At 42.5% G+C, this 26,770-nt stretch overlaps 1 protein-coding gene across 3 annotated transcripts in view; it reads right to left on the bottom strand.

The window, feature by feature from the left end:
• VPS35L (VPS35 endosomal protein sorting factor like) overlaps positions 1 to 26,770 on the bottom strand; it is a 115,849-nt gene that overhangs the window by 56,387 nt on the left and 32,692 nt on the right. For all 3 annotated transcript variants that reach the window (XM_050968718.1, XM_050968719.1, XM_050968720.1), the window contains 12 exons: positions 20,850 to 20,946; positions 16,982 to 17,029; positions 15,769 to 15,862; positions 12,405 to 12,482; positions 11,783 to 11,905; positions 9,734 to 9,780; positions 7,259 to 7,370; positions 4,799 to 4,915; positions 4,312 to 4,365; positions 3,821 to 3,901; positions 3,331 to 3,393; positions 2,002 to 2,087 (listed from right to left, as the gene is read on the bottom strand). In XM_050968718.1, coding sequence (XP_050824675.1) covers positions 2,002 to 2,087; positions 3,331 to 3,393; positions 3,821 to 3,901; positions 4,312 to 4,365; positions 4,799 to 4,915; positions 7,259 to 7,370; positions 9,734 to 9,780; positions 11,783 to 11,905; positions 12,405 to 12,482; positions 15,769 to 15,862; positions 16,982 to 17,029; positions 20,850 to 20,946 — 1,000 coding nt within the window. The remainder of the gene's footprint in view (positions 1 to 2,001; positions 2,088 to 3,330; positions 3,394 to 3,820; positions 3,902 to 4,311; positions 4,366 to 4,798; positions 4,916 to 7,258; positions 7,371 to 9,733; positions 9,781 to 11,782; positions 11,906 to 12,404; positions 12,483 to 15,768; positions 15,863 to 16,981; positions 17,030 to 20,849; positions 20,947 to 26,770) is intronic.

Genomic DNA, 26,770 nt, shown 5'->3' on the forward strand with positions numbered 1-26,770 from the left:
GAGCAATGCATGCTCTATACTGTATTAACTTATAACCACTGTATCTTTTACTGTAACAGAGCATTCAGAACAGCCCCTGTGAATAGACCAAGCCCCACTGTATCCTCAACACAGCGAACCACCGTGATGCTGGCATTCAATTGCATTTCCTTCCTGAGGTATGGCTTCTTTGACAACTCAAAAACGCTGAAGCATAAACTTCAGCCTAAGCTTCCTCTCCAGAGGCCCCCTCTACCTCATTTCCTAATGGCCCAAAGAGACACACCCACTCCCTCTATATGATGGGAGGAGCCATCTAGAACCACCTGCCAATCTGATTAGCAGTAATTACTCTAGATATTAATACAGAGATTAAGCACCTGGCTTTAGAGTGATACAGCTGAAGGGCCCTGCATTCCAGATCTTACAGTCTACTAGTGCCTAACTAGGAAATATTATTAGCAATTAATTGTTCATTCTATTTGTAGTGAATGCTTTTTTCTCCTGTACAAATGCCTAGTGATAAATAATATATACTAAATGAATGTATACTTAAGTGTTCTTTGTCTATGTAGTATTAAAAGCTCTCCACTTAATATATTGCCTAACAAAAGGGCATTACCAAAAGAGTGCTCTACATATATCAGGAACAGGTCCATCTCACTGTAAGTGGACTAGAACAGGAAATATTTATCACCCTCCAGCTCTCTTTTAAGTGGAGGTAAGCCTGAAAACGTCATTAATACATATTCAATTCGCTTCAAGTAGTTACCACTTGGGACAGGGACACTTAAAAGTGGATGGAAGGGGTCAGTGACCGGTAATTTGGCCTTCTGTATTTACAACAATATTTCTAAAGGACTTCAAATAAAGTTTTCTGGGTTTTAGTTTGGTTTTTAAAATGTATTCAAGGTGCATTTTTGTCATGGTCAAAAACCATTTGCAGGCTTCCGCCAACTACAGTGGACTACATTTTTGAAAAATTTAGAACTACTAACAAAAGACTCCAAACCTGGCACCATCAACTGCACCATCTGTTATATACAGTCCCCTTGGAATATACAATTGACATAATGCAGCATATATACATTAGGCAGAATCTGAATGGCTATCAATGTTTCTCAACTATGCGATCAAGAAATCGTAACAGACCAATGGAAGTTGCTCTAGCCAATCTTTCACTATTTATTTTTTCATGCCTGAATTATCAACAATTAATACTTCTGATTGGAATAAATCTAATTGAAACTCAGAAATCACTTCTAAATTATGTACTACTGCTCTCTAATTTGAGCATTTAAAAGGAAAAGATAAGAAAAGAAAGTAATGTTTCAAAAAAATATCTTTTGTTTTAATGAAAACAACTATTCTGGACTCTGAAAAGTTTGAACATGAAATCTCATCTTCTGATATCATTTTCCATTCAGGAAACATTCATTTTACTGCAACAAACATGTCTATTTGTTCCTTTCCTTATTCATATGCCAAGATCATTGCTGATATCAGCCAAGACTAGGAATATACAGCATTTTATCATGTAACCCAAGTCAAGTAATGGAAATTGAAGCAAGCACAAAGAACAATTAATCTGGAATCAGTAACAACAAATCTAACTGTTTATTACGAGGAAAGTCAAGTTATATTTCTGAGGTAAGGTGGGTGAGGTAATATCTTTATTGGACCAACTTCTGTTCATGAGAGAGATGAGCTCTTACAAAAACCTCTTCTTCAGGTCTTGTCTCTCTAATATCCTAAGACCAATGTGGCTACAACGCTATCTGTTATTTCTATCAGATACAGAGTTGAGAAGATTATTTAGATAATTATTTTTCAGTGAAAATCAGAGTAATAAGCAACTGATGAATAAAGAAGACTAATAAAAAATTATATGTTTATATTTTCTTCTTGGAGCCTGGAATACCTTATACATGCCAAATGGACTACAAACAGATTCATTTAACCCCTAACAACTTTTCAACAGATTGCCCAAGTGTGCCCTTAATCAGTATATTTTCTACTTACTTAATAAAAGCTTCCATAATGCACTTGCAAACCTCCACTCTCACACTTTCTTTCTGGAACATATCCAGGAATGGTAAGAATTTCTCCTAAAAATACAAATTAAAAAAACAAAAACAGATATATTAAGGTATTTTACACACAAAAGCTTTTGATCTCTCTGCTGAAGATGAAAATCAGCCTAAAGAACCAATAAGTATAAATATTTTAGAAATATTTAAAATAATCTCAGCTATGCGTGTATGAGTGTAATAGACCAGTTTTTACCTCTTTTGAGGAAAGTTATTTTTCCTGAAGGATCAGTGACTAGGTGCTGTGAGATTATAGCAGGGTGGTATGAATGGAGAAATCCTATTGGCTGACAGAACAGTTAGCTTTTTGGCTAAGAGTATCCAGTATAAACATGCAACACGTCAGAGCTCATTTAGCCAAATGACACAAAAAAAAATATAGAAAACGTGTTATAAAAGCAATAATATGCTTGAAGCAGCACAGATACAGAAATGATAATCACTGGAAAGTCTGAGGACTCTAGGAACAAGTCACTGGGTATTACAGTCCCTATTCCTGCCACCATTTTCGATTTTTCCAGGGCTACTTTTGAAGCTTTAGAATGTTCGGATGTCATTTAAAGATGAATTTGAGAATCTAGAGAATTAGTTTCTGTACCATCCCCCAAATATGTGGATGGTAAAATTTTCAAAGTGTCCAAGTGACTTAGGAGCCTAAGCCCCACTGACTTTTAGTGAGCATTAGGTGCCCAAATTGCTGAAAATGGGATTTTGGCTCCTAAATTGCCCAGGTATATTTGAAAAGTTTACCCGTAATCAAGTTTCACTAGTTTAAGCAGACTTCGTAACGCAAACCTATCCATTGGACTCCCTATTTTTTCATTTGTACCTCAATCAGTACCAGAAGAGTTGACTGAATTCTTTGTTATGACGCATTACATGTATGCATTATACTGAAATACTCATTATGTAGTTATCATCACAGAACCTAAATAAGCTGTATTAGTTAATCTGACCTCCCTTTGCTGGCTGGCTGGTTGTTACTGCTGCATTAAAACAAAGACATTAGAGAATTAAATAGTATTAGAGAATTCTATAACCTAGAAAGAAAACAGTGTGATAGCTGGAATGCAAATAATGGATTTTTTAAGGAAGTAACAAGAGAAGACTTCTCACTGTGTTTTAACAGTTTTATACTTGACAAAAAGTGCTTCTCACCATGTGAGCTTTCAGATGACTTCGAGAAGAAAATTAGGTTAGCTTTCCTTATGAAAACAATCTACACTCAAGTTCTAGAAAACAATGCAAAGATATGACTTACCGCTGAAAAAAGTACAGAAAAGTCATGGAAATAGGTGATAATTTTCTGAATAATTGACTGAAGCTAGGAAAAGAAGAAAAACAACTAAATACATTACAAATTGCATGTTAAAGTACATAATGATGACATCAGTGCAGATCTATCTGCAAATCATCCAATGTATAGGTTATTTTTCTCCAGTTAATACCTAGAAAACAATTCTAATTTTTATATTATATATACACACACAGCTCTCTCGCTCTCTCTCTATGTATAGCTATATATACACACAAATTCTTTTGTTGTAAATTATTCTAGATTTAAAAATTGACTTCCATGAATAAAACTGAAACACTACACCACAGCTTCACTTTATTCTAAAGAGCTTCCTGAGTTACAAAAGGCCTTTTAAAATGCACTGTAAGGTAAGAGACTTTAGAACCTTCTGTGCATTTTCTTGGAACAAAATTAGTTATTTATAGAGCTGGTAAATCAAAACACAGTCTCTTACCTGTGGATAGGCATCTTCGAACGCACGATCTGGAGTCATGTGTTTGATAACATCTGCCAAAACAGTATTGACCTCACGCTTCTATGTAGTGAAAATTAAATGTCACAACTCGGCATAAAAATGGTGCAGAAATCAAATTACTAAACTACTTTGTTAGTACTAAGTTAAGGTTGAGAATTTATTACCATTTACAAAAGACTGAATTTTCTACATGGTTGTAGTTGAACCTTAAATAAGAATTATTTGGTTTCAAACAGCCACTTACCGTAACACTGCCTGTTTCCCCAATTATGTTCCAAATACAGGTTAGAAATATATTCATGAATGATCAAAAGGACTCCTTTTAAGTCTCTAATTTGTATCTATTCAGCTCTCACATTAGGAGATAATCTGGTTTATTGTTTTTCACATTGTAAACTGCTATACAGCTACTTACTGTCTCCATATAGTTAAAATTAGAAAAAAAAATCCTTCTAGAAATTCCTACATACCGTAAAGTGTCTGCAGGTATACTCCACCCACACATCTGCACAGTTAATATAATCCTAGAAATAGATATGCGTGTTATGGTCAAAAGAATGCATCACCTTCAAAATCTGTATCAAGTTTCAGAGTATATATTTCTCTTCCCACAGTTTGCTTAAGAAATTACTTCGGCACTTGTGCCTGCTTGGATCCAAGTGCCAGACAAGGACCTACTTTCATGGTTACAAATTTCAGAATGGGGCCCTGCTGTACCCAAACTGAGTACAACTGAGTATGTATGAAACATATGACCAATATGCTTATTGATAAGGCAATTATTGAGTGTCTAGGAATGATGAACTAGACAATGCCATGCTCAGTGTGTATTAAAAGCTCAGATGTAATTGTGATTTTATTTTTTTTTTAAATAATTTTGAACTGGCTACAACTGTGTCAGAAACTGGCAAGTCAGTTCTAACTTACCCTGGAACTCATCTCCTATCAATGACCCACCTGTGGGTTCTTCAATTTTGTGATAACCTTCCAGGCTTCATTTAATATCTGAAGGCGATCACATTCAGGAGGATCAGCCATGGCCAAGTTTAACCCCAAAGAGCGAAAGAGAAGATGCTGAGGAAAGATCAAATCATCTTATCAATTAGAGAGTCTCTGTGAAACAGATCATACTTCAAAATATTACTGGTTACAAAATCATCTAGTTGTGTAAGTCACTCAAAGATCACATATTTTCTGGCTCAAAGACTGAACTGTAATGCACTTTTGTTGGAGAACTATAAGCAGTTACATTTAATTAGCAACTCATCAGAGTGTATACATTGAAATGATATACAGCATTAAGACCACTTGCTTTTGATGGACAAACATGAGAGTACTCTATTGTGTTCTGCTGTTTAACATGAATACTTATTTGGCAGATTCCTGAAGAAAAGCTTTAAACTAGCACACCCAGAAGTCAGATTCTGCTCCCACTGAAGTCAACAGCAAACTCCCATTCGCTTCATGTGGCAAGATTAAGCCCCTTAAAACAGTACAAGTACGTGTGGAGAGTAGAGTCACATGCTGTGTGAAGGAAAAGACAGTTACCTTTTCGTAACTGGTGTTATTCAAAATGTGTTGCTCATGTCTATTCCACAACAGGTATGTGTGCTCGCCACGTGCACCAGTGCCGGAAGTTTTTCCCCTAGCAGTACAGCTCTGAAGGGGCCAGGCTACTCCACTCAACATGAGTCGGAGGCCTAGGGCCCGGTGGTGATTGAGGGCTACCCAACATGGGCAACACCTCTGTCCAGACTTCCCTCGATGCCGTAGCAAAGAGGGAGTCTTTCCGGTCCTCTTGGCATGCCCCACAGAAGGGGAGCAGTGCCAACTGGTCGATGGTACCGGAGGGTCTCTGTAGCAGGGTGGTCCCCTGCTCCTGGCCTGAAGGGCTTGAAACAGCCCAGGAAAGGGCTGTGGCGGGGAAAGATGCCTGGGCTGATTGGGGAAAGTAGGCTCAGCTGTGGCCATGCCCCAATCAGGCCCAGCTGGCCCTATAAGAGGCTGAGAGACAGAAGCCCAGAGAGAGTCTCCCTCTGCCTGTAGAGGGAGAAGGGCCTGGCTGCAGGGCACTAGAGACAGGGTACCTGAGTGGAGCAGGGCTGGGGAGCTCCAGCCTGGAAAGCCCCAGGCTGCGGCCTAGCATAAGGCCAACAGGTACTGGGAGTTGCAGGGGGCAGCCCAGGGGTAGACAAAGGCAGCAGGTCCAAACCCCTTTGCTTGTGATGAGTGGTTGATACTGCAGTCTGCTCCAGTGAACGGAGGCTAGATGGAGACTGGGCAGTAATCACAACTGAAGCAAAGTGGGGATAGTGGGTTGGGGGCTCCCCAGGGAGGGGAGACCCAGATTGGTGGGGTACTGCCAGAGGGCAGCACCCCAGTTAAAGGGGCACTGGGGTCCAGGGAGGGACACGGGGCCAAGAGGACGCTCCTGGCTAGAAAAAGAGCTAATTCTCGAGGACAACCCGCAGGAGGCGCCGCGGGGATGAGTCCGCTTGTCTACAGTCTCCATGTACCGATACCACGGTGCTGGATACTGGTTCAGAGCGGCATGCGGGCCAGCGCCAACTCTATCAGGATGGCCCAGAACCTAATGTCCCTTTCTTTTTTGGTCCGGGGCTTGAATGACTTGCACCTTTCACTGATATGGGTTTCTCCCAAGCAGTGCAGACAGTCCATGTGCGGGTCACTCCTTGGCATAGAAAGCCTACAGGAGCCACACGACTTAAATCCCGGGGCTCACTAATGAAGAAAACTAACTGAAATAGCTAACTGACTACAGGTACTAATGAATGAACGAACAGCTCTGGGGACAAGCTACAGCAAAGCTGGAGCTGACCAGTTCTGGTGCATCTTCACTGGCAGCAAGAAGGAACTGAGTGTGGGGGGAGCACGCAGCTCCCCGTATAGTGTGCCAGGTAGGCGCCACTCCAAGGATCGTGGGGGGTGCTCCCCTCCTATGGGTACTGCTAGGGGAAAAGCTTCTGGCACCAGTGCACGTGGCGAGCGCGCACACACACCTATTGTGGAATACACACGAGCAATCACTCGAAGAAGCCACAATTAGTTAATTCCCAGCAGTTCTTTCCAGCACTGGGATTGACTGGCTAATAAGGGCCCCTTCCTTATTACAAATAAACTGTAACAGGCCTCTTTTTGATCCATTCACTGCTGCTGCAGAAGAGATAGTTCTTGTCTCCATTCACACTGGATCCCTCCCCACTCAAAGGATTCAGGACTCAGGAATGAAACAGGAATAAAAATTACTTTATGTTCTAGATCTTAAATCACCTTATTCTACACAGCATAGAGTTCCCATTTTTTAATCCTGTGCGAATTATCTAGACAACTAGCTAGAAGTATAAAGCACTCAGCAAGATAATGAATAAGGAGTGCTTTAAATTGCAAAAAACTTACCTTGGGGAATCCAGATTCATCACACTCTTTAATCATGCCAATAAAATCCATAGATCTTGCAGCAATAAACTCTGCTCTGAATGCTGACATCACTGAATTCAACAGCAAGGCACTAAAAGGAACAGGACACAAATCAGTGCAGATCACCATAAATTAAGCCACTTTTCATTGTCTAGTTTACATTAATCTGAACGTCAAAGAATGATTAAATACCACTCCATTTCTACTTTTTAAAAAAGGGTTACCACCACCTGTTTGGGTGATGGGTTGATCAAGGGTTGGCAAAACAAGAAAATATTAAATTTGACAATGCCACACTTTAACTGCAGGATATGTAGAAAACCTAACCCTGTACTTTCTTTGCTTAACTCCAAGGAAAACATTATTTTAAAGGCAATTAAATGAATTTTACATTAGATGTCTTACATAAAGATCAACTTTCTTCCAAGCTGAGAGCAGATTTCCTTTTAATACTGGCACATCACTCACCAAGCTGGAGACCATTGGCTATTCAGTAAAAAGGAACAGTAATATTGGGATAGTCTTTGTACATTTGCTGAACTATTCTATATTCTTCTTCTGTCTGAAGTCCCTACAATTGAAAGTATCTTTTGGGATGGCGACCACCTCTATTGAAGCTTTGTTGCAGCGAGGCTGATTTCTACTAAATGAGCTGATAGAAATAAATCCATACGATTATAGTAAAGGTGATTATTACTGTCTACAGATGTAATAACTGAAACTGAAAATTTATATTGTAAATTAGCTGTTGAAGAGGCAGTGTACTGCACTTCAGAAAAAGTAACTCAATTTGACACAGCATTTAAAAACAAACATTCAGGGTCAAATTGCACACCTTCCATGTTGACTTGTAACCCCAGCAGAGTTGATACTCAGTCCTTCATTCCTTTGAAGTCAATAAAGTGAATACTGTGCAATTTATTGTGTGTAGGTCTTTTGCAGAACGGAAGTGAACAGGATTACAGTGATTAGCACTTAGTAGGAATTTGCCCTTGGCTTTGTCCACGCATTTCCATGCCACCAGCTGTTGTCCACAGCATGTTGCACAAGTCTGCTGCTACCTTTTACTGAGAGATGGCTGAATTTTAGTGATATTGCATGTATGTAGTTTGTGAAGGGCTTGGGATTCAAAATTTAGCAATGAAAATCACTACATAAATCTAAAATATTCAATGAGGTGCACGTAAGAGGGCAAAAATTTGCCTATTGAGTTGTTAACCTACAAAACAATGGCCAGAGCTGGGTTATTCAATTTCCAATTAGCTACGCTGTGTAAGAATTTAAAAAGTCAAAAATAGACTGAAATTAGCACTTCATTAAAACACACAGGAAATTTCTCAGCTCTCTTGGTGCTACACTGTGAAATTTGCCTTGCTGCAAAACAAACAAGAGAGCTGGGCACAGACTAAGCAGAAAATCTGTCTTCACAACTCAAAATACTAGAAACTATTCAATTTAAAGACAAATGCTGTAGAATGGACCAAAAATCTTTAGACAGAACCTAATACAGCGGAGTCTAAAAAGCATGATTTTTGCCCCCGTTAAAGCGATGTAAGAGTGTCCTCACCCCTGATTTTGAGTCAAACTTCTCCATTCCTTAACTCAGTCACATGTTTGGTGTTACAGTATCTCTGTTTTGGTTAAAAGGGTAATGCGTTTCTGGCTCTTCACTCAAAGCAGATTACATTAGCTCAGCATGCAGCAGAAAAATTCATCAGGTTTGCAAACAATTTTCACAGATCTTCTCCTTGCCCCCCAATAAACCAAACTGAAACCAACCAGTATAACTTGGGCCAAACCATGCTCACACAATTCAGAAAGAGGATTCAAGAATAGCAAGTAACCTTTCTGAATCAGTCACTAAATACAGGTAAGCCTGTGCAGACCAGGCCAAACCACATTCCAGTTCAGGTTAATGTATGGAGATAGGATGAATTGTATTTGAAAACCATTTTCTGCTCATTTTTCTAGTTCAGACAGGGACTAAGTTAACTAGAAATGAATGCACATCCTTCCTGAGACAGGCTTGGAAGACTATTCTTAGCTTTAAAATGGCCCTGTTCAGTCACCTGCTCCGCAGCCTCCCTCTCACAAGTATACACATATTGGCCAATTGCCAAAAGTAAAAAAGAGGAACAGAAGAAAATGTTGCACGTGTAGTTCCTAAAGGAAATGACTGGGAGCACAAAAGTATCATGGGGTTTAACCCTAGCTGAACTCTGGCTCATCTGACAATTGGGTCAATTAACTTTTTTGCTACAGCCAAACCCACTGGAATTTTGAGTGAAAAAAAAAATTTCAGGGAGCACAGATACTACATCTCAGTTTCAATAGTTTAATAAAGTACTCCTGCAAAAAATAAAATGAGAAACATTATACAAATAACTAGATTATAAGAGTGTAACACAAGAATTAGATTTCTGACTCATAGTCTGTTGACTATGGAGTACTTACTTGTTCCCCAGTTTCTTGCATCTCTCCATCATCTCGGTAAGCAGAATCTATAACGGTGATTTCATTCAAATTAAGAAGTGTGGCCCACACAAATAAAACATCCTCACAGCTTTTGGTAAACTGTACATTAACTAGAGGTGAATTTCATTACCTAGCAACTATGTTCCAATAATCTTATTTAACACTACAACTAGTCAAAAGAAAATATTGTGGGTGGTGCAATATAAAACAAACATATTGCATGAATATAGTAACATCTTAATCTGACTTGCTACTTTTATAAAATAAAGTCAAGTTTCCTCGTCTTTAGTCACGTCTAGAAAAGGTTCTCTCTCTGAAAAATGAGAAGGTCAGTTATCTCTGGCAAGAGAGGGGAATACCACTAGCTCTTTACTGCAGAATGCAGACAACTGTTTGAAGTTTTAAGTAGCTTGTTGGCCATGTTAAGCAATTACAAAGCCCATAGCTTGCCAATTTTTTCCTCACTAGCTTATTTCAGCATGACAAAAGAAACTGAATAGAATCAGAAGATCAAGAAAGCAAGATGATACCAGCCAACAGGACAGTAAGAAAACGCGGTATTTACTATAAATTTAAATGTTCTCAATTGTGCTTTAATATAATTCCTTATTATTATTTCCAATATACATATATTTTTCCTGTGTACAAGAGTTTAAAAATGTATGCTTAGATCTATTGGGGTTTAATCTATTCTTATCTAAATATGAGAAAAAGCTGATTTCTAAGATGATAATTTTTAAACAAGCCTTTAAACAAGGAGGCAATCACAGCAAATTTAAGTTCTCCCCATGACTGGACTTCCTTCAGCTTTCCTCTCAAATGATGAAGTGTTGTAATGTCTCCTCCGAAATTAATTTCTGTTTCAGACAGATTATAACATTATGTTGATCATGTTTATAAATTAAAAAAGATGCAATTTGCATTGCTAAGTTGACAAAGCAGTGCAAAGAACAGCATCATGAGGTTCTGATGCAAAATCAAAGATCTCTAGATTGGTCCCAGGAGATAAGTTCTGCAGAGTCCTGTACAAAGCAATCAGATGTGCATTTTGGTGTGGGTGAGGTTTCACCTTTAAAATGTCTTTAGCATCTTCATTATTTAAAAGCATTTATATTATTTAGATTCTACACAATCTGTAAACATGTACTACAACAAGAATGGCTTTATATTGGTTCTACTTATTTGATTATTGTTAAGGCTTGTTAACACTTCTTTCATTCACACACCTATTACCCCTATGCTGCCCTTGATTTGCATTACTTGTACTTAGAAAATACGGTTTATTATTATTATTGTGGTTGAGATAAAATTTTCCAATCACTTGTTCTGGTGCAAATTTTGATTACAGCTAGCATTATATTTTTATCCCACGAGTCATATCAGATAGAGAAGAAGTTGCCTACTTTTTATTTACTTATACCCACAGTTCTGTTTCTGTACCTCTGTTTATATTAAAACTATATGAAAGGGAAATCTAGAACTTAGTTTTTATAAGAAACTTCCAAGTTTTCATCAGCTTTGTGGAATAACGAAGTTGACCTATTTTAGTCATTTGTGTAATATTACATTTATTCTTTAACTTTGCCTTATAATTTTAAACTTAATATCTACAACTAAAAATAATTATGAACCCACTTATGCCTCCTTCACTATGGTTTTGTTTTTACACTTACTAGTCCTTTCACATTGGCCTTTTTGCCTTTTCAAGCACTCTTACTGGAAATTATTTATGGTTACTTAGAATGTAGGCATTTAAGAGCATTGCAAGCATCTTAGCTAGCTATGTAAAGCCCTGTGTATATTTACAGCCCTATATCTGTTGTTAATATCACTCACATAAGCTTTGATCATTTTTCAATTCAAGTTTGAATATAGCATCCCAGGTCCTGCATCAATATGTACTAAATAGCCTAGCAATGAACAATTACCATAGGAATCTATAATATCTTTTAAAAATCAGATATTGTATACGTTCTTTGTTCTGGCTAACAATCAAGCATTTATTTACATGGTGAATATATCATTTACCTCGGGAGCACGGTATGCAATACACTGTAAAATCCAATCTATAGCAGGAGAGTAGAGAGTCAAATACAATGGAATCTCCACACACTGCACTACCAGCTGATTCTGAACAGTATCTCCATGCATCTGTAAAGGAAGAAAACAATGAAAGAGCTGCCATTATGGGGAAAAAGGTGTCTGGGGCTATGAGAAACTGGAAAAAAAAGATCTTGAAGTTATAAGTTTACTGAAAGCTTTGAGAGACCAGGATCACTGAATTACACAGTATGCTCAACAAGTATTCTGGATATTTTCCTGAATTCGGAAGAAATATACAGTGGGCACTATTTAAAATTTGGGCATACACCATGTACAGTAGATACTTTTACTACAATATATGCAGTATTTCCCATTCTAAATATAGGAAATACCACAGTAAAGGTAAATAGTGCAGTCTAGTAAACATCAATTTTGCTGGTGACATCTATTGGATGGTGAAATTACACTTTTTTCAGATTCACAGTTACAAAAATATTTACTACTCTTGCTTCAAGCACTTGTAAAGGGATTTGTAAAAAGCATTGTCATCATAGGTTGCTCAAGGAACATCCTTATTTCATCGCTCAGGCAATACATATTTACTTACTTGCTTAAATGTTAGAAGGAAGTCAAAAAAATTCTTGTTAAGGCTCTCTTTAAGATGAGGAGCCACTTCCATCCCAACCTAAATTCAAAGAAAAAGAAAAATTGTATCTGTACCACTTACCATGCTCTTTCAGCTATGAAACTGAGTTATTCGCCAGGGAAATAAGTATATTCACACACATATCAATAAGATGAAGATACTATAGCAGAGTACTGAACAGAGTGCTTTTTGCCCATCATTATCCCTGCCTCACTAGGAAGTGATACTATGGCCCTGTCCACTAAGATGAGAACTGTGCTGGCTACTACTGTGTTTAAACGAGGTTGTTGAGAACAGGTCCTAGTATGGTGTTCACAACAAAAAACTAGCATTATAACGTTAGGAAAAGCCAGATTTAAGGCTGCCCTTTGGTGCATCCATTCTTTGCACTGAATGAAGCAGGGGTCCTGTGGAAAAAAAATAGTACAGGACCGCGTAATTAAAGACTATTGTAATGCATAAACATGTAGGGGGTTGAATTAAGAGATCACAGGCAATTTTAAGTCTGAGCTTTCCTAATCCTTGAGTGCTTGATTTTGCAACCTAAAATAATGACTTTTTAATGCAGAGGTTTTTTTACTATAATTTCTTTACTATAATTGTTTTTCAGAAAATAAAAAAAGGTAAAAAAAATTATGTGCAAGTGTACGAGAAGAGAAACTGGAACACAAATGACTCATGAAAAAGCAGTAAGTCGGTTACGTTAAAAAAACAAAAACCCAAAATCAGCTTTTAAGACTCCTCTTCTATCACTTTGCTCACCCAAGGCCTGATCATGAGAGGCGCCTGCCACTCCCACTGACTTTGTCAGGAGCTGCAGGTACCCAGCATTCGCCCAGACCAAGCATCTCTAGCCTTTATATTTTGTTTCTATTTGAGTCATATAAGCTTTAGAAAAATACATTGCCCTACGAACTTTCCACAGAGAGAACTGGTTCTTTGATTCAATTCAACAGCAGAGATCTCTCAATGCAACGATGCTTCTGCTTTACAGATCTTATTTGTACCTGCACTACAGCTTCATTATTTATTCCAAAATTTCAGAGAGAGAATGGTGTAAACATCAGTTGTCAGAACCCCACTGATTGGGGGGAAAACTGGGAAACTGAAAGGGGGGAAAAGGGGATATATGTAGCTGCTACCATCTGACTAGCACAGCCACAGCTTTCAGCACTTATGCAATTGTCTGTTGATCAAACAAGTAGTTGATGGCAACCATTAATACCTTCCAGCACAACGGCAACCCCCATCTCACCTCTGCTCATCCCCCCGATAGAGTTTAACAATCATCCAGGATGTCGTGATTATCTCCCAGACAGAAAGAATAATAATGATGGGGAGGGGCTGGGGGTGCACACACCTGGCATAGTGGGAGGGAGAATGAGACACACAAAACTCCTTGGGGAACAACTGAGGGGCAGGGCAGACAGACTCTGGCATCGGGATGAGACTGGGGGACCCTGCTGTTAGGAGAGGCGGGGATGGGAATGCACAAAGAGCCCTTACCATAGGGCAGTGGTTCCCAAACTTTTAACAATCTGTGAACCCCTTTCACTAAAGTGTCAAGTCTAGCAAACCCCCTCCTAAAAATGAATATTTCCAGGGATTTTCTCCTTTACCCAAGTATAAATTATAAAAGCAGTGATCTTGAAAATATAAAATTTGTTTTTATGACATGCTTATTACACACTATTATTATTTATCACAGTATTTTTATTACATTATTAAAACAGCAACACTCTTCTAAGACCTCACTTCTGTAGCTTGTATCACTTTGACTAAGCCTGTTATGAGACAAGGCTCCTAAGTCTCATCAAGGAGCATCAGATGTGAAGCAACATGACGGTATTTAAGAAGCCAACTCAAAGAGTTCCTCCTACACAAGCATTCAGGGCTTGAGCAGTCCAGGCAAACAACGCACGTTACAACGAAGCTTAAACTTGTTCTTTATAATAATTTTAAAAACAATACTAGCTGCCTATTTAAGTTTAAAAACAGCAAAAAATATCCACCTCCCTTTCCATTTCTTATAAGGAGTCCTGAAGTTTACATCTCCTCAGTGTGATAGATATGCTTGCTTCAATCTGCTTAGCTCTTGGATGTCCAGGGGCTCCAGGTTGCTGGCCCAGTGCTGCCTGGGGTTCTTAGGAACAGCTCTGTCCGTCATTAGGGAATTTTTTTCCCCCGAGAACCTCCTGTAACGTTTCGCGAACCCCGGTCTGGGAACCACTGCCATAGGGGGAAGAATGGGATTCCTGGAATGGGGGAATACAGAACTCCCTTATGTGGAAAATTGGGAGGCCCTTATATGAGGGAAGGAGGGGCACACAGAGCACCTAACATGGAGGGAGGAGGGGGATTTAGGGTGCACACAAAAGCCTTGGTGGGCGGTGATTGGAGGGAGTTGCAGCAAGTCCCTGAAATAGAGGGGAAGGGAGAGTGGCACACAGGGAGCTTATAGGGGAAACCAAGGAGCCGCTAGTGCATGTAATAAGCTCAGTCTACGCAAGATGCAATCCCCTACTTTTTAAAACACAACATAAAATTAACTCTTTCTCATCATGAAACTCATCAAGCCATCCTCCAAAAGCAGATGCTCTCATGGCATGAACAGGGAGACTATGAATTCAAGTAGAATGAAAGCTTGTATGGTACCTCTGAAAAGCCATGAAGCCATGCTTAGCACTCATATAGCAGTCTAATACCAGAAAGCTACAAGCTTTCTTTATGACTCAGTCCCCAATTTTCCTCTTCCCTCAGGAGGGAGTACTGGCAGGACAAGCTTGGAAAATTAGTTTTTAATTACTATGATTATTATAGGCAATTATGCAGCAGGTTTTCAAATTGTGATTATAATGGAAAAGCTATCCTATCTTGCAATTTTCTAAGAGGAGGAACAGAAACGCTTTTTAGGTCAGAGAAAAGTGGCCACTAATTAAAATCAGGCAGCTCAGAGGACTGAGGGGGCCTGGGGTCTTCGGCGGCAGGGGGTCCTTCCGCTCCAGGACCCGCCGAAGTCCCCTGAAGACCTGCAGCGGGGGGCCCCCTGCCACCGAATTGCTGCTGAAGACCCAGAGCGGAAGAAGCTCTGGCAGCCCCAGTCCCGAGAGTTTTCCAGGGGCCCCGGAGCGAATGAAGGACCCTGCTCCAGGGGCCCCAAAAATTCTTGTGGGGGCCCCTGCGGGGCCTGGGGCAAACTGCCCCACTTGCCCACCCCCGGGCGGCCCTGATTAAAATCTTCCTTTAATGGCAGGTGAGGCTGCAGTAAGAGAGAAATATACCATTGATACAAGCTCACTTTAAATAATGTTAAATGGTAGCCTACCCTGCACAGGTACGCCCTTGCATAGACTGCAACCAGTGGATCTCCAATTCCTCTAATCATAGTCGTTAGTCGCGGGAGACATTCTGAAATTCCCCTGTTAAGATTGTTAAAAAATTAAATGTTGAAGTTTAAGAATTGATCAGAGCACCACAACACATACTATAACTTGAAAGGCTGCACTATTAAATTTACATCGGAGCAAGAATTCGAGGAACCAAGGAAAGTCATATTAGCACGAAGTCTAATTTAGAAGTAAAATGTCACTAAGTAAAATGTCCTCTAAGTAACATATTAGACATGAATTATGCTACTTGCCTTAGGAGCAGCCAGGCTATGTACTGGAGAGTTGCAAAGAGCTGGGGGACTGATGGAAGGAAAGAAGCCTTTCCTCTAGACTGGAGAAACTGGAGCTTCTCTCTGGTTGCAGTGCAGTCTCAGGGATGCAGCAGCCCAAAAGCCTCAGAGGCAGTTGATCTATGATGGCCAGGGAATCTCCTAGTCAGTCACAGATCCACTGGCTGCACTTCACTCCCAATTTCACCTACTATGGTTATAAGGAGGGACTCCCCACAAAGCTGTTGCATGCACGTCGTGCCCCTCCAACACACACCTGCACTGGCACAAGTGTGATCAGACCCATACTGGGAGACCCAAAAATAATCAAGCTATCGTTGTAGAGCCATTGAGACTATAGTATTCATTTTAGCAATTCACTGAAAAGGCCCATTAGTCTTGAAGGGCTATTTTTAAAATAATATTGATTCAGTTCTGCTTGGAGCTTATTCCCTACTACTTTCCGGGCTCATTGCCTCTGCCTTGTTTCCCCACCTTAACTTTAGCCTGGTTACTGACCTATCTATTTCTCTCGCTGTGTTACCCTCTCTTTTACCTTCAGCCACCTCCCATCAATTTTGCTTTCCTTTTAGTTTTGTAAAACACACCTCCTCCCCCCAAAATGCTTGACCTTCCATTCAGACTACAGTTATGCAAGTGCTTTGAGTGGATGCATCAGTATGTCACCACCTGTGCTAATATTTTACCTTGATGGAATTCGTATCAGGAGCCCAAAGCAATCAATATTGCCCCCTCCAAAAGCACAGAAGATTCCTGCCATTACTGATAATGGAACTTGCATACTTAGTTCCCTACATACTACTTTAACATGTACCCATTTGTTGGCTGTCCATATTTATTAACTGCATGTTAGCCTTACGTTTTGGACAGAAACTTGTTGCATTTCAATATTGCTGCTTCCACATAGCTGCAACAAAACCAAGTTAAGGAAAAAAATTCTAAGATGTACTCCTTTTAAGAAAAACAAAACTACTCCCGTGACAGACTGAAAATATCCTGTAATATACTGAACCAACCTTATGGAATTAAAGATAGCCCTAATTCAATAAGGTTTCATTTAAGCCCATTTGGGACATACTATATGTACATTAATGTGTTGTTGTGGCAGTAGGGTTGCCAGGTGTCCAATTTTTGACCAGAATGCCTAGTCGAAAAGGGAGCCTGGCAGCTCCAGTCAGCACTGCTGACCAGGCCATTAAAAGTCCAGTCAGCAGTGCAGTGGGGCTAAGGCAGGCTCCACACGGCTTCCAGAAGCAGCGGAATGTCCCCTCTCCAGTACCTACAGCTCCATACACTGCCCCTTCCCCAAGCGCCAGCTCTGCAGCTCCCATTGGCTAGGAACCACAGCCAATGGGAGCTGTGGGGACAGCGTGTGCAGACAGGACAGCACGCAGAGCCACCAGGCCACACCTCCGTGTAGGAGCCAGACGGAGGACATGCCACAGCTTCCAGGAACTGCTTCAGGTAAGCACCATCCAGATCCTGCATCCCTGACCTCCTCTCACCACCCCGACCCATGCCCAAGCCCCAGCCCTGATCTCCTTCCCATCATCCAAACCCCTTGGCGCCAGCCCACAGCACCCTCCTATACCCCAACCCCTCATCTCCAGCCCCACCTCAGAGTCTGCACCCCCATCCAGAGCCCTCACACACTGCATCCCCCTACCCCAGCCCAGAGCTCCCTCCCACACTCCAAACCCCTCAGCCCCCTCCTACACCCCAAATCCCTCATGCCTAGCCCACCAGAGCCCTCACCCCCTCCCACAACCCAACACCCCTTGAGCCAGCCCTGTGAAAATGAACGAGTGAGGGTGGGGAGAGTGAGCAACAGAGGGAGGGAGTAGGGGTGGAGCCTCGAAGAGGCGGGGCTCAGAAGAAGGGCTGGGCAGGGGTATTTGGTTTTGTGCAAGTAGAAAGTTGGCAATCCTACATGGCAGTGTATGTACCTTTTCTAACAGGGGGGAGGAATGCTAATGTACTTCTTCCATTGTCTACCCTTTGAAGTCAGCCCCTGAAGAGAGATGCATATACTGGTTCAAACTGGATTCTCCAGAGACTAACAGACAAAAGAAATACTTTTGGATAAAGTCTGGGGAGGGGTTAATCTGTCTCTAGCATTCTTCCTGCTCCAGCAAAAGGACTCCTGGTCCACGCAGGGGCCTCAGTCTTTAGGGGAGGATTGTAAAGACTTGGCCTATGAGGCCTCATAAGACTGGGGGCTTGTTCTGAGTCGGGATGCTCTGATGAACTTTTAACCATAAGCAGTGGTGAGTTGCAGCCGCTTCGCACCGGTTCGCAAGAGCCGGTTATTAAATTTAGAAGTCGCTGTAGAACCAGGGTTGGCGGGTGGGCAAACTCCGGTCTGTGGGCCACATCCGGCCCGGAGGACCATCCTCTCCGGCCCGCCTGAGTTCTCCGCTGGGGAGGCTCCCCCGGCCCCTCCTCTGCTTCCCCGCCTCGCAGAGAGCCAGCGCGCCACACTGCTGGCACCAGCGCTCTGGGCAGCTGTGCAGCTCCTGCCACTTTGAGCAGCATGGTAAGGGGGCTGGGCCAGGGCTGGTAGGAGGGGTTGGATTAGGGGCAGGGAGTGGTTGGAGGGGGCGGGGGGGCAGTCGTGGGAGTTCCACAGGTCTTTCGGGGTGGTGGATGGGGTTGGGGCAGTCAGGGGACAGGGAGTGGGGTAAACTGGGTAGGGGGTGGGGTACTGGGAGGCTGTCAGGGTGGGGGGGTCTCAGGAGGGGGTGGTCAGGGGACAAGGAGTGGGGGGGGGTTGATGGGTTGCAGGTTCTGAGGGGGGCAGGACGTGGGTTGGGGTCGGATGGGGGGGTGACAGGCACATGGCGCTTGTACTCACTGCGCAGTTCCCTACTGGGTCTTTGGCGGCACTGCAGCGGGGGGGGGGGGGTGTGCACGCATGTCTTCACTTGCTCCAGGATTTCGGCTGCGGGTTCTTTATCCGGACTGAGTGAAGACCCCACCACCACCGAGGACCCAGTAGGGAACCGGTTATTAGGATTTTGAGATTTCATCATTCACCATAAGGATGACCCTTGGATGGGGTATTAAAAGACTGGACTTGCCAGAGCCCATGTGAGAGCTGGGATGAACTCTGGTAAGCTTATTATTGTGCATGTAAATTCTTTTATTGTTTTTAAGATGACTGCTCTGTAATGCTTCATATCGTAAGAATAAAGTACGCTTGCTTAGAAAGAGCTGCATGGTAACATCTCTGTAACAATTACATTGTTATCCATCTCTGAAGAGCAAGCAGGTACCCTTGTGCAACCTTTCTGTGCTGGAATTACATAGTGAAGGCAGGGGAACTGTGCAACCTGAGACTATCCCAGTCAGAAGGGGGAGAGGGACACGGACACACGTCTCCACCCAAGAGAGGAAACAGCTGGGGAGTTGAAGGCCAAGAGTGGGTGCCATGCCCTTGCTAAACCACTGAGGGAAAATACAGGTACAGTTGCCCTGAACTGTGACAACTCCCTGACTATGAAATTAATTTCTCTTGGGCACCACATGGCAAGGGTATTCTAACACCTAATATCGTTAGCTGTACTACTATGTTTTGTGGCTTTTATAGGTTTCCCATTTAGTTTTCAAATATGTCCAGTTTATAGCATGTAAACTCAACTTAATAAACCATCATCATTATGTGCTGCCACGCCCCACCACCAAGGCACTCAGGCTACCGGGGCGGCTCCGGGCACCAGCGCTCCAAGCGCGTGCCTGGGGTGGCAAGTCACCGCGGGCACTCTGCCGGTAGCCGCTAGGACGGCAGGTAGAGTGCCTTCAGCGGCTTGGCTGTGGAGGATCCGCTGGTCCTGTGGCTTCAGCGGACCTCCTGCAGGCACACCTGCGGGAGGTCCGCTGAAGCCGTGGGACCAGCGGACCCTCCATGCTTGGGGCGGCAAAATGTCTAGAGCTGCCCCTGTCAGGCTACAGTACCACATGATTCAAGGAATTTGAAAAAACTTCAAAGCTCAAAATCCAAACAAAACTAAAGGGGTCAATATAAACAGGGAGAAGGAAGGGCTGGGAGGATAAGCTCAATATGAAGTTACCTGAAATTTTGGAAGTTAACAGGTCTGTGTTACCATTAAAACCCTATAGACACTTGGATTTCTGATTCAACTACTACACAATTAAGATTTAGTCCAAGTTGGAATTCACTCTCAATGCAAAACCTGGGGCAGGGATTTGTTCTGTTTCGATAGTGCCCAACACAATGGAGTCTTGGACAGACACTATAGTAACAAAAATCATACAATTATAATAAAACAATTGTGAGCTCCATTTGCCTTCTTATTCTGAAGAGAAAAATGGTCCAGCTGTTAGGGTACTAACCTATGTCTTGGGAGATTGAGGTTCAATTTCCTGCTCTACTAAAATCTGACTGTATAACCTGGGTCAAATCACCTAGCTTCTCTGTGCCTCAGTTAGTTCCCCATCTGTTAAAAAGATGGAAATAACAGTACTTCACTACCTCACAGGGGTGTTAGTGAAGATAAATACATTCAAGAGGTATTCAAATACTGTTGTGATGGGGGGCATATAAACACGTAAGATAGACATATTTTCAAACTAAAACCTGAGGTGATGATTATTGTTTAGATTGTCAACATAAACTTCACTATGTTCTCATATTACTTTAATTCCTTTCAAAACTTCAGCCATAATAGTGTACCATTTTGACAGTCAAACTCATTTGAAAAGGATACAATCTGGGAATGAGCTCTCTGATTGAAGCAATCTTGAAGAACCAGTTTAAACAGGTTTCTTTGGCAGTATCATTAACACTTTCTGGAGTAAAATTATCTGCAGAAACAAAGCCAGAGCCAAGCATATTACATTTAGTTCTGAATTAAATTACATTAGTTACATTTATTTAAAATGGCACATTGAGTATTTCCTTTTAAAAAGAAGTTAAACATACGGTAATGAACTGGACAAAGTAATTCTAGGATCTCCTTTCCAGCAATACAGACAACTGCTTGACTGCAAACTTAGAGTGAGTAGCAACGCTGGGTTCCCAGAGCTCCACTTCTATTTTGTAGTAATATTGATTTATTTCATTTGGTCTAATTCCTGATGTCAACCCAATAGCTCATAATATACACTGTTATTATTTTAGAGCTAGACATGTAACTCCTATGAAATTCTCATACGGAAGAGCTGAGAAATAGTGTTCTTTATCGTCCTCTCTGCTTTTGTCTCCTCGCATGCTCCCGCTCCTTACACTCACCTTCTCTAGGGTTGCCAAAGTGCCCCATCCCCTGCCCCATCGTTTCTCCAAGATCCCACTCCCTCTCATTTCATTCCCCCGTCCCTCCGTCGCTCGCTCTCCCCCACCCTCGCTCACTCATTTTCACTGGGTTGAAGTGCAGTGGGGTGGGGTGCAGCAGGGATGAGGGCTCCGAATGCGGGCTCTGGGGTGGTGCAGGGGGATGAGAGGTTTAGGGTGCAGGAGGGGGGGGGTTGGGATGTGGGCTCCCCAGAAGCAGTGACAACTCCCTCCAGCTCCCAAGCGGAGGCACGACCATATGGCTCTGCCCATGCATACAGGCATCACCCCCTCAGCTCCCACTGGCCACGGTTTCTGGCCAATGGGAGCTGCTGAGCTGGTGCTGGGGCAGTGCACAGAGCCCCCGTCACTGCCCCTCCACCTAGGAGCCAGAGGGAGATGCCGGCAGCTTCCCAGGAGTGGCATGGAGCCAGGTATGGGGCCTACCTGCACCGCCAACCGGACTTTTAATGGTCTGGTCAGCAGTGTTGACCAGAGCCGCCAGGGTCCCTTTTCAGCTGGGCTTTCTGGTCAAAAAATTGGACACTTGGCAACCCTAACCTCCTCCCCTGTAGAAGCCTAAGAATCTCACTTTTTGAGTAGTGGGACTGTGACAAGAACAAGTGTTGCCCCCGTCAACCCTCAAAGAGATAACTGGGGATTGTTAAGAAATTAATACAATTAATACGTAACTCTACAGATCGGGCTACAGATTAGCACCCACAGATGGGACCCCGATGGGCACACAGGAACAATCTCCCTACGCGGGACAGGAACTAATTTAACTAATCTCTCAGTCAGAAATACTGCAACTCACCAGGGACTTCCTCTTTTTCCTCAGCTGTTTCTTTTCTTTGTTTCTTTGTCTCTAGTATACTACTTCTACTTTTCTTAGCTGATTAATAACAGGTACATGAGCTACATCTGCAGATACCTAACCACAAGAGGGCCATGGTAATGAATTGATGTATATAATAAAAAATTGAAATCACTTATATACTAACCGTTCGGAGGACACTCCAACATTAGTAAGGTGAGGACATACAAATAAGGAAAAAGGGGAAAATCCCCTACTGAATATGCATCAAACAGTGGCATCGCAGCCTAGAAGCGGAAGGAGATGTAGTCTTTGGGAGGTGCCAGAAATGGCCACTGGTAATGAGGGGGAAGGTGATGGTGACGAGGAAGATGATCATAGATGGCTAACATGGTATGAGTATATGGATGTGCAGATGTACATTTTGCAGCAACTTTATCTATCTTACTGAGTTGGGTGTTTGTGACTGTGGTAAATATAGTAATAAACTATTTGTAAATATAGAGGAGTTCCTATAGTGTGAATGTTGCAACTGTGCACATCGGGGTTCCCAACTATACAATAATTTGAATAAACACCAGGTCCGATCTTGGGACAAGAACCTGTCAACCCTCAATACTTGGGGTTTCAGATGGGCCACTTATCTGTTCAAAGTTCACAGGCCTCAAGCCTTATGCTAACTTGCCAGCCTGCGTCTTCATTTTATCTGGGCCGTGGCAAGTCTCCGCACTGTGGGCCGGAAGCCCCAGGTCTCAGCACCCCCTGCAGGGCTGGAGCCATGAGTGCCGGCTCACCCTGCTGCAAGGGGAAGCTGGGGTTGCCAGGCTGTTGAAAGTCCAATCAGCTCCATGCAGCTCCCAGAAACAACACACGTCTCTGCAGCCCCTAGGCGCTGGGGTGATCAGGGAAGCTCTGCACACTGCCCCCATCCCCAGTGCTGGCTCCACAGCTCCCACTGGCCAGGAAGCATGGCCGATGGGAGCTGTGGGGACGGCACCTGCGGGCACAGGCAGCACACACCGCACAGAGTCGCCTGGCCCCTCTGCCTAGGGGCTGGACATGGGGGCCACTCCTGGGAACAGAACAGAGCCAGGGCAGGCAAGAAGCCTCCTTAGCACCATTGCGCGACCGATCGAGAGCCGCCTGAGGTAAGCGCCGGCCAGAGCTCGCACCCTGAAGCCCCTACCCCAGGTCAGAATCCCTTCCCACAAACTCCCTCTCGGAGCCCACACCCTAAACCTCCTCCTGCACCCCAATCTCAACTCTGAGTCAGCTCCCACACTCCAAATCCCTTGGCCCCAGCCCAGAGCCCCCTCCAGCACCCCAATCCCCTCATCCCTAGGCCCACCCCAGAGCCCACACCCCTAGCAGGAGCCCTTGTCCCCTCCCACACCCCAACCCTATGCCCCAGCCTGGAGCCCCTTTCTACACCCTGAACCCCTCATTTCTGGCCCCACCCCGGAGCCTAGGAAAAGCTCCGAACCTCCCCACTCACCCCTACCATGGTGCTGGAGCCATGAGTGCTGGCTCCCCTTGCTGTGGCGGGAATCCCTGAGCCTCCGTGCCCCTCCACAGGCTGTGTGGGGTCCACGACTGATTTTTTTCTGCATGTCAGTGGCCCCAATAGAAAAAAAGGTTCCTCACTCCTATCTTACAGTATACAGGCCTGTAGGGTCCTTGAATTACTATTGAATATAATAAAAGCAGAATATAAAGCAGTTAATATAATAAAGACAAGTTAGCCCACTGGGCTACACTCCAAACTTTCTTAACCTGCGTACTGAAATCCTGTTGGTTAAAATTAAATTAATTAGGGAGGGAATGTGGCCAAAAACTGTGACTGGCAGTCACAACTCCTGAGCTCTATTGCCAGATAGGACACGAGCCCAGCGTGTGACTTCAGACAAGCCACTGAACTTCTGTGTCTGAATTTACTCATCTAACAGAGATGTTGCCTAGCTTACTTCAGGTGTATAAAAAAAAATAATAATTTGCAAAACATCAACCAACATTACCAGAAGCAAAACACCCAGAGTCAAAGTTCTAAACCAACAAGCAAACCTAACACTTAAGGACCAAGATCTACAAACACATTACAATGAATATGCAGTGTTCCTGACTGACTGAGGTCTCTGTCTGAGGTCTTACAAATTTACTTGTAAGATTCCCTATAGTTTCATTTTTAAAGTATCCTCAAAACCTTCTGGTTTTCCACCATTGGCACACAATACTTTCAGACAGTTTCATCATTACTGACATAAAGTTAAAAAAAAAAAAAAGAAAACAGACTTGCTCTGTGTGGCAGCTGCATTGCCAAGTATTGGTGGAATACTCCACATTTCAAGGAAAGGCACCCTTTGACACACTTCGAATAATAATGTTGACAAGGAAATGTCTATATTCCAATGGAGTGCTTAATAATCTAGAAATGGAAGCCTCATAATACTGCCACTATTAAATTTGAGAGCTGTAGCAAAAAGTGAAAAATTCTTAACCAAATTCAGCTTCATGGGAAATGCTAACTAGTGACGGATAATTCCAGACCCCATCCTTTCGCTGATACCTATATTTGTGCTTATACAAGATGAATACTCTCCACTTCCCTCCCAACAAATCTTGGATACAGAAAGTGGCAACAGACGTAGATATATGTGCACTGAATGTGAGTCAACAATGTGATTCTGCTGCAAAAAATGCAAATATTCCGGGAGGTGTTAACAGCAGTGTTACATTTAAGACACGGGAGGTAATAGTTCTGCTCTATTCAGCACGGGTGAGGCCTCAGCTGGAGCACTACATCCAATTTTGGGTGCCACACTTTAAGAAAGATGTGAAAAAACTCGAGACAGTCTGGAGGAGAGCAACAAAAATGATAAGAGGTTTAGAAAACCTGACCTCTGAGGAAAGGTTGAAAGAACTGGCATGTTTAGCCTACAGAACAGAAGAATGAGTGGGGATCTGATAAAAATACTCAAATCTGTTAAGGGCTGTTATATAGGACAGTGATCAATTGTTTTCTGTGTGCACTAAGGGGAGAACAAGAAGTAATCTGCTTAATTTGTAGCAAAGGATATTTAGGTTCGATATTAAGAACAATCTTTCTAACTTTAAGGATAGTTAAACACTGGAACAGGTTAAGTGTGGAGGCTGTGGAAACTCTGTCACTGGAGATAGTTGAGAAAAGATTAGACAAACTGTCAGGGATGGCATAGGCATACGTAATTCTGCCTTGACATAGGGGGGATGGACTAGACATCTCTTGTGGTCCCTTCCATCCCTACATTTCTATAATTTCTATGTTGCAGTATTATCCAGCCTCTCTCTCTCTGGCCTTCCTATCTCCACCCAGAATCATCCTATTTAAAAAGTGGGGGGAGAAGGAGGAAGGAGAATCTTTGGCACTGAGCTAGGACTTACCAGGTGAAGGGCCCCAAACCCAGAAGTCCTCAGTGTAGATCTTCCACTGGGTCCCAAGATACGTGCAAGATTGTGACCACCCTTGAAGACTATGAGTCTGTCCCTGTTACCATTAACTCAAAGCAATCTTAACAGTAATTTGCAGTAAGACCAGAACCTTTATTTGCATAACCACCCCATTTGGAGCTTGCTGTCTGTTTAATTTGCATCCTGATGTTTCACAGTAAACCATTTAAAAAGTGGCATCTCACCAACCTAGTAATCTTAAAAAGCACAGGCACAGTCCTCTCAGGGGAGAAGACTTCATTCTCTGTTCTGTGTCTGTTTATATTTCAATCTTTGTAATTTACACCTTTTGATGAATCAGCTTTTTGCAGTATATGTAAAGTATTTCAAAGGGCTCTTCTCTGTCTACACAGCTTTAGACAGATATTTCTCACTCCAAGGTATGTATTAGTCAATATTAAGCAAGCAGTGGTTGACCTTTGCTTTTTCTTCCCCCAATTTTGTCCACTGGACTTACAATTTTAGAGACAATGGTGAAGGAACAAAGTTCTATCCATAATCTGCATGCCTTTCTGTCAGGAACCAGGAAATACACGTACAAGCAAAAACATTTTAATGAAATTGACTGGTAGCAGAATTTTCTTTTCCATTTCTACTTATTATTCTGCTGCTGTGCTTGTTGTTGTTCCTCAGAACACTAAGCCTGTGTCAAAATTGTAGAGAAACAGTGCAATTCCCCACCCCCCACAGCTAGAGGCCTTTTACATAACACAGCACTATGGGAATATGACGTCTTTATTTCAAGTGTGCTGTAGTTGCCAAGCCAGTTAAAAATAGTGCTAACTCAAACACAGTTATTAACACAACTCTCAAAATGCTAATCCCTCAAACTATAGCAAAAAGTCATCACAGAATTAGTGATCTTGAACATACTGGAAATAGCAGCAAAGAATCCTGTGGCACCTTATAGACTAACAGACTAACAGTCTATAAGGTGCCACAGGATTCTTTGCTGCTTTTACAGATCCAGACTAACACGGCTACCCCTCTGATACTGGAAATACACTTTGATCATCTGCTTAAAGAGGCAATGATTACCACTTAAAGGAAAATCAGCT

The sequence above is a fragment of the Gopherus flavomarginatus genome, chromosome 9 (assembly GCF_025201925.1).
Source record: "Gopherus flavomarginatus isolate rGopFla2 chromosome 9, rGopFla2.mat.asm, whole genome shotgun sequence".
Classification (NCBI taxonomy): domain Eukaryota; kingdom Metazoa; phylum Chordata; order Testudines; family Testudinidae; genus Gopherus; species Gopherus flavomarginatus.